General features: G+C 43.6%; 1 protein-coding gene across 3 annotated transcripts in view; it reads left to right on the plus strand.

Annotated features, from left to right (window-relative positions):
* Window positions 1-531: 531 nt before the first annotated feature.
* Window positions 532-11,143, plus strand: part of LOC109466545 (histone deacetylase complex subunit SAP130-A-like) — a 20,454-nt gene continuing 9,842 nt past the window's right edge. Inside the window, exons 1-10 of one of the 3 annotated variants that reach the window (XM_019764276.1) lie at window positions 532-676; window positions 1,867-2,079; window positions 2,771-3,044; window positions 3,394-3,548; window positions 4,361-4,458; window positions 5,442-5,704; window positions 6,289-6,399; window positions 9,662-9,839; window positions 10,215-10,441; window positions 10,900-11,067. In XM_019764276.1, the coding sequence (XP_019619835.1) occupies window positions 1,915-2,079; window positions 2,771-3,044; window positions 3,394-3,548; window positions 4,361-4,458; window positions 5,442-5,704; window positions 6,289-6,399; window positions 9,662-9,839; window positions 10,215-10,441; window positions 10,900-11,067 (1,639 nt within the window). In that variant the 5' untranslated portion in view covers window positions 532-676; window positions 1,867-1,914. The other 2 variants (XM_019764277.1, XM_019764278.1) reach the window with 2 other exon arrangements.

Raw genomic sequence — 11,143 nt, forward strand, 5'->3', positions numbered from 1 at the left:
TTGATCCATAAAATTTACATGATGTTGCCTAAGGTTGGAGCGTACTAACATATGAAACAGGTGCCGATTACTCAAAAAACATTTATTTCCCAACGAGAAATAAGATATCTGAATACTGTAGTTTAATAAATTGTACAAATTCGTTTTTATGTCAAGAATTATCAACACTTTGATAGCCATAGGGAGTTGTCTTCTTTAAAAGAAAAAAAAAAAACATCGTGTAGTACACCCCTTAAAAATCGACTCTTCTGTCGTGACCTGTGATCTTCAAGTAGATGGGTGGAAGATCGTAAACGACGTGTCAAGACTTCCCGGTTTTTACTGACAGTCACTTTATTATGGGCCCGCACTATTGTCCGTCAACATTCTGCTAAAGGTTGGCGTAAATAGCCGTCAGATAAGTCCGTCAGTCGTAAAAATGTTACAATCTCTTCCACCCCAACATCTGCTTGGAGGTTAAATGATTCTTGGACGGCTGCCAGGCCCTGACGGTTGCTTTGTCCAATCACGGACAGTGTAATATTCTTGACCAATCACACGCGTCGTTACATGTTCCAATAAGGGAGGGAACGACGTTGCAGTGGAATGCTAACTGTGGAAGCGGCAGAAGCTTTGTCGTGAAAACCCTTCTCTTTTCTGCTGTATAGTGGAGAGGACTTCGTTTTCCTTTCGTGAGGTGAGTTATGATACAATACAGATCTTATGTGTGTAGTTTGGTGGTTTTTGGATACCGTGTTCTCTGGGAAATGTGCCGTTTGTGGCGTGTGTATGTGTGGCGCTCTGTGACGAGTCTTTTTCTTCAGTCAGTGTTCCTGTGACTAGAACTTTACAAAAATTATGTAACAATATTTAAGTACTGAGGTTGAGATGAAAGATGTGGTAGTGTCAGATCCACCCCCCTTCCCGTGGTAATATAGACTACGTTCACGGTGTGGAGGAAAGCTGGGCCCGCCTGTACCACAGTTCCGCCCCCCTCCCACCCCACCGCGGAGTGGCGTGTCCTTTCACACTCACAGCACACACAGTCACATACTAAAACTAAAGTAGACCAGACATGAACTAGTAGTTACCTGGGTGCCAGACGCAGTTCATAGGGCCAACACAGTAACCTCCCCCCCCCCCGACAAGTACTACATGGAGTACATGGTCATTTCCACTTGCCCGAATCAACTTTTTACTTGTCCAAAAATACATGACATTTTTTATTTGCATTTTTAATACCAGCAAGGAAATTATTTTATTTTAGAGTTTATGATGCTGCATGCTTTATTTATCAAAACAAGGTGGTTTGAGACATGCAATGGATTTTCTGACAAAATGGCATTAATATCAGTATGGCAAAAACGAGTAATTTTGTTCCAAACACCATAGCGGCTATACATGTATTTTGCGTCCAAAAAATCTACTCGCCCAATTTGGCAAGTACAGAGGGATATTCCCTTGCCCGAACAGTACTTTTACTTGCCCTGGGCAAGTGGGCAATGGGACTTGTCCAATCCTGATTACCACAGCCCCCCCTCAGTTACTACCAGTAGCACTAGTACAGTAGTAGTAGGCCCTGATTTTGAAAAAAAAGGTTTCCCAGGGTTCTCCTTTTAGGTTTCCTGACCGACACTAGCAAAAATGCACCATTGACAATTCGACATGTTAGAAATTAACGAGAAAAAATAGCTGAAAATTATGTACACAAACATTATTTTGACTGCATCACAAATAAGAAACATGAATATTGTGCTAACATTTACAAACTGCAACCTGACATCATCATCACAACCGAGACAAATTTGTTTTGTGTCTTTAAGTCTTGACCTGTACCTAGCCCGTCGTGGCATGAATGTACAATGAAGGTCTTTTATCATCATTAAGATACAGCAACACTGCACCAGTCTTGACCAGAGTTGACCAGACTGGACGATGAGTGCCCCCCGACCCTCCCCACCCGGTGGTGGAAGTGACCCACCAACAGAAGGCTCCTCTCATGGCCAGTCTAAAGAACAGGAGGACCAGCCAGCACCTAAACCTGAACCTCCCAGGATGGTGCCGCATGTACAAGTACATGTGGAGTCCAGCTTTCTCAAGGTATGTGTATACGTACTACATGTAGGAACAGGTGTATGGGCTTCAAATTTAGCTTTGATAGTCCCTGAGCCTGAAAGGCATCCAACGCAATTTCAGGCATCAGGGCGACAAAGAAGTCTTCTTCAAGAAAAAAAATATTTATGCGTTATTGTTCAGAGTATCAAAATTATTATAATGCTATACTGACATTGAATTTATTAATAATGAATAATATTATGAGACACTGAATCCTGTGTCAACTGTGTACAAAAATCTTAGCGTGCATGCCATGGGGCCACATGCAACGACAATTCCCGAGGAAGATTAATACGTCTGAAAAGGGGCATATCCACAAATATTTTGATCAAAAAACATAATTGCTGGGATCTGAAATGTTACTGGTTCTCCTTAGCAGTAGTTGTTTATTGTTTTGATCTCTTTATTTGCTCTGCTGCGCTAAATTTAGTCCTCGCCAACACAAATGCATTTACAGTATCTTTGGGGCTATGTCAAACATTCAAGAATGAAATGATGACAAAAACATGCTAAGAAATGGAAGTAAATGACAAAAAGATTTCTTAATCCAGAATTAATGTTGTTTGTTTTACTGCCCAGAGTGTTGATTGAATGAGTGATTAAGTTTGTATATTAAGAAAGACTACTGTTATGATGAGTATTATCAATCCTAATATTAACCCATTATTTTTATTAGACGGGAAAGCCCATGGTACCAACACGCCTGATCGTCCCAGCTACAAACTCCAACCAGACCACAGTCCACCCCACCCAGTCCCACAAGTCTGAGGGCCCCAGCCCCGCACACAGCCTGGCACACCTGGCCGCTGTGGGGGGGATGGGACACCTGCCGCTGCTGGGACACGCACAGCCTGGACCCCCCCTGTCCCGCGGATCCATCCAGCCTCACCTCGGCACTCACATCCCCGCTAGTCTGCCTGTCCACGGCTTTACAAGTCATGTACCCAGAGGTGAGTATGTCACACATCCCCACTAGTCTGTCTGTACAGCTTTACAAGTCATGTACCCAGAGGTGAGTCTGTCACACACATCCCCACTAGTCTGTCTGTACAGCTTTACAAGTCATGTACCCAGAGGTGAGTCTGTCACACACATCCCCACTAGTCTGTCTGTACAGCTTTACAAGTCACGTACCCAGAGGTAAGTATGTCACACACACTATATGTTCTTCAGGGCCACGAAAAACACAAGTCATGTAGGCCACGAAAAACACAAGTCAAGTAACAAGCTAGTTGAATTATTGTATCATACATGTAGAAGCAGGTGTTTGAGACAGAGAATTGTCATGTGTGCCTGCAGGTGCAGCTGCAGCTGCCAGCCTGACACCTGCTGCCAAGGGAAGTGTGACCACCGTGTTACGTCCACCCTCGGCTGGAGCGAGCGCCTTCCCTGTGTCCACCCCCTCAGTTGGACTGGTCCAGACACAAGCTATTCCACCACAGGTTAAAGTTCAGGTACAGCAATTTTACTACAGGGCTTACATGAGACTTTGAAATGATTGGATTTTAGGCCACCTGGCAGCTTGTTACTGTACTGCAGCTCAGCTTAGTGTTTTGAATATTTCATGATATGGTCAAGAATTAAGATTTTGATTTAATTTGATTTGATTTGATTTATTGAAATTGCAACAGTGCAATACAAGCGGAACAGAGGCAGCTGTTGCTGGTGTTGTGTCCCGCACGTAGAAACAAATACTGGACATTACTCATTTTCACTTGAGTCTAGTGAGGAAAGTCGTGTAAAGTGCCTTTCCCAAGGGCACAAGATCGGTGGCATGTCAGGACTCGAACCTGGGACCTCTTGATTCCGAGTCGCGCACGCTGCCATTGTGCCACACATTGTATGGTAGAACTGTACTAAATGAACTGAACTGTCCGGTTTATTGTCTGTTGTTCCCCATTTTCTGAGGGTTAGACATGCTTGCACTGTACAACTGGGGCTAGATAGCCATTATTGTTATCAGGAATAAGTGCCATGAGTTTAGGCCTCCTAGCAGCTTCCACTGGAACTGCAGAAGTTTTTTTTTTTAATCTTTGAAGGAGGATTAAGATACTTTTGATAGGATGATCTGTATACACATGTACATGACTGTACATGTGCTGCAACAGGATTTTTTTGGTATGCCCAACTGTTGGGAGCTCCTAATCCTAAGTCAAATGTTAGTCTGCTCGCCCTGTTTCTTATGGATTGTGTTGAAGTGTTTGCCATGAAAAAGATGAAAAATATAATGTTGAATAATGACTGTATGTATCCATGCTGTCTGCAGGCGAGAGCTGTTGGTGGCAGCAGCACACCCCCCATCATCACCACCAGCTGTACCCGGACACCTTCTCCTGCTGTCACCTCAGGACCGGAACAGCACAGGTCAGCACAGGGACAGCACCTCACACGGTTCTCATGGTTTTGGTGTTCAATAACAATAAGGCCACACCAATTTAATTTGATGGTTCTCAGTCAGAATCGCCTCTTCTTTTTTTCTGATTTGCAAAAAAAAAAAAATCTCTGATTCTGAATCAACTAAGAAATGCTCATGTTTTGCCCCCAACAGTTGAGGAAAGTCCTTTTCGTCCTAGTTGTTACAGTTTTTCCATCTATTAATCCAGTGGTTTGGTTAAGATTTCAAAATTCTAGCCTTTTGTGTTGACTTCACGGCTCCTATCGTAGCATTTGGGGCTATAATAGGATGCCCAGACCTGTTATTATTTTTTTACTTTTTTTCGCCCTGTCGCTTCATATTTTTTCTGAAAAATCGGAGAACCAACAAATTAAATTGGTATGGTCTAAAGAACTACATGTAGTACAAAGGGTGTATGATTGTCAATTGCAATATTGAATAAAAATCGTTGTTGAAGATCAGCTGTTGAAGATAGTAATTCAGAAAACATTGTATTTTGGTGTTCGACTATGATTATGATAAATTATGCTTGTCTATTTCTGTGTGTGAATGCAACAATTTTAGAGACTAATGGTTCATGTACAATTTATTCTATGCAATTTCTGGGCAGCAAAATAGCATTTTCAAAGTCAATTTTCTGCCCAGTCGTGTATGTACATGTAAGTTGAATCAACCGTATCCTATAGCAAACTGGTACCTGTGTGTTAAAAATCTGATGTTGCTGACGGAAAATGGTTGCTTGTTTTGTATTGTAGACTGGTTCCAGCTATTTCCGGGTGGTACTCAAATAAAGAGACGTCACATGTAACTTGTATGTATTCAAGTATAAAATGTGTAGTAAATGTCAATATGAGACCAATTTCCTCATCCAGAATATTTTTGCTGCCCTGAAATTGTATTGCATGCCATAACAGGGACTGTACATAACCCCCATGCACACTGTATGTTACAGGGCAGCTGTATTCCCTCCCCATGGTGTTGGATTGGTGAGGGGGGAGGGGACGGCCTCCCCACACCTCCCCACCCTCCCCCCCAGGTCACTACAGGTCTCACATGTCATCGGCATGCCCCAGCACAAGCCAGCTGTCACAGCCGCTACTGTAGCCCCCATGATGGCTCATACTACAACTGTTACTACTACTGTCTCCACACAGAGTAAGTACTGTAGCCCACAGGTACACACTACTACTGTCACCACCACTGTCTCCACACAGAGTAAGTACTGTAGCCCACATGTACACACTACCACTGTCTCCACACAGAGTAAGCACTGTAGCCCACATGTACACACTACCACTGTCTCCACACAAAGTAAGCACTGTAGCCCACATGTACACACTACCACTGTCTCCACACAGAGTAAGTACTGTAGCCCACATGTACACACTACCACTGTCTCCACACAGAGTAAGCACTGTAGCCCACATGTACACACGACCACTGTCTCCACACAGAGTAAGTACTGTAGCCCACATGTACACACTACCACTGTCTCCACACAGAGTAAGCACTGTAGCCCACATGTACACACTACCACTGTTTCCACACAGAGTAAGTACTGTAGCCCACATGTACACACTACCACTGTCTCCACACAGAGTAAGTACTGTAGCCCACATGTACACACTACCACTGTCTCCACACAGAGTAAGTACTGTAGCCCACATGTACACACTACCACTGTCACAGTGGTGGTACACGCAACCACTGTCACCACTACAGCACTAATGTACAATTACTATGCTAAAGTAAAATTTGTACTGGTGGATACTAACAGTGTGCTGTCCCATGCTGTACAGATGCGACAGTTACCCAGGTCTCCCTGCACCAGTCCACATCAGCGTCAGCCGTGACCTTTTCCCCCAGCTCCTCCCACTCCTCAGCTGTGTCGTCAGCCAGCATCCCGATTGGTGAGGCTCAGTCTCAGTGGTGATGTGCTTTAGGAGAACGTCGGCAGAACGTACTGCGCCTACGCAGAACCCTGTATTTTCACGATTTTCGGTGGCTTTTTGGTCAACGTTGCATCAGAATTTTGCCTGTTGCAAAGGATATATTTTCCTACATAACATTTGGAAACTATAAACGGGGTGTTAACCTTATATGCGCTAGTACGACCTTATATGAGACGTTCTGCTGAAGTGCCATGTACAATACATTACGTGTTTCGCGCAGACGTGCTTATTTTAGGCCACAGCAATTTAACTTGTTGTTTCTCAGATTTTTTTCAGGAAAAATATGAAGCGACAGGGCGAAATAAAAAAAAATAGGCCCTAGGCACCCGGTGATAGCTGGAAATGTAACAATATGAGCAATGAAGTCAACATACCGGGCTGGTTTATAATTAAAACAACATATTTTGAACTTTAAAGGGAAGAAAGTTGCTTTCAATTGTTACATTGAAAAACTTAAAGAACTAGGAAGAAGAGGTCCTGGACTAACTTCAACCGTACCAGCCAAAATATGTCTTTTATTGTGCATTTTGCAGTTGATTAAGAACCTAAAAAGTTTTTTTTTTACTTGCAAATCAGAAAAAAATGGACAGGGCGAATTCGAGAAACAACAAATTAAATTGGTGTGGCCTTACCAGTACATAAAGTTTAGTAACAGCATAAACACTTTGATGGTTGTGTCACAATCCAAAATGTACAATCTTGTATAACCCACTCACATCTAAGTTTTAATGTGATATACAGTCAAACCTGCCCATGCGACCACCTTGTCAAGACGACCTACTGGCCAAATAGACCGGTTTTCTCCGGTCCCGAAAATATTTTCCCATAGGCACAAGCATTAAGCACCCTGCCCAAGTAGACCACCTTCCTGACGCGACCGCGGCCAGCTCGAGTCGGGACCACGCGCGACCAAAACCTTCCCATGACGACCGCATCATTTTTAAAAGTGTGTCTATATCGACTTTTAATAAAAACTTGCGGGGATTTATGGGGAGAATCGGCCTGTTTACGTTGTGTTTTGCCCGGCCGAGCGATTCAAGATGGCGCCGGGGGTCACGATGTTGGGTCATTGGAACAGACTACTGTAATATGGGTGAAAACTTGACGTGCAGTTTGATTCTACTGTACAATCTACCGTACAAAATGTAAATTTATTTGTCGCCCACGATGTTTAAATAAAAGAAAATGATATTTACTAATATTGACTTGAGGGCTTAAAGTTTTTGGAGTTTAAGGTGTTTTTATTCTTTATTCAACAAGCTGCTCACCCATGATGCTGGTGAAATATCCCAAGTGGAGAATCTTGTAAACAAGTCACACAAGCTTCGAGAAAGATCGGTTTAATTGTACCAAAGAAGCGTCTCGGAAAATTACAAACGTGGGGACGCCATAATTAACTTGAAGAAAAAGTCTGGTCGACAACTGGTCTGGTGAACGATTCATACAGACGGTGGGGATTTTAACAATTTCAAGCCGCTGCATGCGGCACGCCATGCCGCTGCACGCCGCTGCATGTGCAGGGCCGCAGACGAGCTTACAGCGAAGCCCGGCGTCTTCGCCCTAGGATGGGAGCGTAATGGAATCCAGGGTGACATCGAGAAAGTTCTACAGACACTGTAGCCTTTAACAGTAACGTTCAATTGTATTTTTTTGCCGTAAAAGTTGACTCGCAAAAATGTGACGCCATTTTCTTTCACTACGCCTGGTTCCCAAATTTTCGATTCGTCTTAGTCGTAGCACGTGCTAGCACGCTACTGGGGCTTTTACATTTTCAGTAGTACAAATGACGGTAAACTTTTGATTGTATTTCAACCTCGGAATTAAGCAGATTTTTGCCTCATTTCTCATAGTTTGTAACTCGATGTGAAGTTGGCCGCCGGGGCGCCATTTTGATTGTTGTTGTCTGCACGCTTGGGTGACGCTGAATTTTGTAACTCGTCTCATTGTTTTCGAAAAAGTCCCGTAGTAGCACAAAATGAACGCCTTATCGTTTCTGTAAAAACCTCTAAATCGTAATGTAGGCTAAGTTTTAGAAACACCCAAGTGTAGATACTAGTAAGCTGTGAAATTTCAAAGCTTTTTACTGTGGTACATGATTGTATAAAAATCAAATACATGTACCTTCTATGCAATAAATATTTTATTTCTGGAAGTACATCAGTGTTTTGCTTGTTCATGTGTTTGTCAACCACTAGTACTATACTTTTGTGTGCATGTTGTAGTCAAGAAAGGATGTCATAAAATACATGTACTAAAGTACTTTGATGATGATGCAATAATGGTTTATACAGTAATACATAGAGCTGTGTACCGGTACGCAGTACCGATACTGTACCGGTAAAATTGATTAGGTACAGGTCCAAAATACCTAATCCCTCAGTACCGGTACTGTACCTAAACAATTTCACACCAATTTTATGCCTATTTGTGACCGCAAATGTGTAAATAGCTGGTTAACAATGGGTCCCTGTGTAAGGACAGTGTGTTCATGAAAACAAAAACATATATATAGCCTATATTTTATCTGAGCATTCGCCATAAACAAAGAATAAACCTTAACTATCAAGTTTATTTATGTTTTTTTGTTATTGAAGGAGTTCAGAAGAGCATATAAATTGGTCGAATTGTTCAGGTACAGGTTCAGGTCCGGACCTGTACCTAAACCTGTGTACCTGTACCTGTACCTGTACCTAAAATTTGTTTAGGTACACAGCTCTAGTAATACATAATACTAGTAATATGATAATACTTGTAAACTGCCATATCTTTGTGATGTCTTGGTCGTTGGTCTGATTTTCTTCAAATAGACCACCTGCTCAAGTAGGCCAAATTTGAGTGGTCCCCTGGGTGGTCTACTTGGCCAGGTTTGACTGTACCAAAGCAAGACGGTAGAAAATTTTTCAGTGTCATAGCAGCATGTCAACATTTTGCTCTCCAATTCGGAACAACATTCTGCAAATGTAGTCATTTATCTTCCTAAACCCATAGCTTATACCAAATTCTACATACAAGCAAAATCACTAGTAAATTATTATGCGGTCAGTTACTGTAGTAAACACAAAAGTGAACCCCTAGCCTTATTTTTTTCAGTTCGCAAAATTGCAGGTTGCTTAATTTTTCTACTTCAGTATTGATAGTGCCTCGGCAAAATGCTGACTTTCGGTGGGTATTTCTAACACTGCAAAGTGTTCCTCTGACCAGAAATGTTGTTTTTCTGTAGCTAAAGTCCTGCCCCAGCCTGTGGCCCACTCCCCGCGCCCCCTGCTGGACTACAGCGGGGACCCCCCCGGCATGCCGGCCTCCAGCAGCCTGTTTCTCCCCCCCAGACAGCGAGGGTCTCCCAACCCGGTCAACACGGCTGTCTCTACAGCTGCACACAGCGACAGCAGGCCTGACAGGTGACCAACAATGCTAACTTACCCGCGTGTGTGTGTGTACTGTACATGTCTGCTGTTGCTGATGTTGTGCTGTACATGTACATGTCTGCTGTTGCTGATGTTGTACTGTACATGTTTGCTGTTGCTGATATTGTACTGTACATGTCTGCTGTTGCTGATGTTGTACTGTACATGTTTGCTGTTGCTGATGTTGTACTGTACATGTCTGCTGTTGCTGATGTTGTACTGTACATGTCTGCTGTTGCTGATGTTGCTGATGTTGTACTGTACATGTCTGCTGTTGCTGCTGTTGCTGATGTTGTACTGTACATGTCTGCTGTTGCTGATGTTGTACTGTACATGTCTGCTGTTGCTGATGTTGTACTGTACCTGCAGGTCACAGTTCCTGCTGTCCCACAGACCTCCCCAGGCCAGCCTGCCGCTGCACACCCCTCCGTACACCACCATCACGCCGGCGTACTACTACGACCCAGCGGCGGCGCTGCGGTACCCTCACCACACGGCGCAGGCTGCCATGGCCATGCACACGTACCAGGCCGCCCAGGCTGCAGCACACTTCACTCCTATCTCATGTTCAGCCTCTGCTATCAGACCTCTTGTCGGTGAGTATCACTGAGAAGTAGTAATAGTAGTAGTAGTAGTAGTAGTCGATAGTAGATAGTAGTTAGCAGATAATGTACATGTAATAGCTGAGATAGTTCTTCCTACAGTTTGAGAGGAAAGGAAAGATGATCTCAATCCAGTTTCAGCTCAATGAGTTAATCTCCCACTGGTAGTGACAGAGAAGACATGCTACATATGGTACTTAAGCTTACAGATTCATTGAAAGACTAAAAAATAGTAAGTGAGGTGGTTTGGAAAGAAAAGGGGTGACGGCCTGTCGCCCTTCTCAGGGCAATTCTGACTGGTCTGGTCACTTGGTTGTGTAAAATGAGTCTCTTTATTCAGTGACTTACCAACCTGATGAAACTATTCATAAAAAGCACAATGAACAGTGGACCACAGCTTAATTGGTGTGGCCTTAAGGTGAAGAACTGATTAGACTCTGCTCCCTTTTTAGCCTCTCCGCAGGCTTCTGTGGCTGCAGCTGCGGTCGCGGTGGCCGCACAGCACGCCGGCGGGATGAGACCCGGCCCCGCCATGTCACTCAACCACCCCATGTTCCTGTCCATGGAGGCCGCCAGGCAGGCACAGCAAGTCCCACCCTCTATCACTACAGCTAGTGAAGGTAAACCTTCTATCACTACAGCTAGTGAAGGTAAACCTTCTATCACTACAGCTAGTGAAGGTAACCTTCTATCACT

Source organism: Branchiostoma belcheri, unplaced genomic scaffold, assembly GCF_001625305.1.
Source record: "Branchiostoma belcheri isolate BF01 breed outbred unplaced genomic scaffold, Haploidv18h27 scaffold169, whole genome shotgun sequence".
Lineage (NCBI taxonomy): Eukaryota > Metazoa > Chordata > Leptocardii > Amphioxiformes > Branchiostomatidae > Branchiostoma > Branchiostoma belcheri.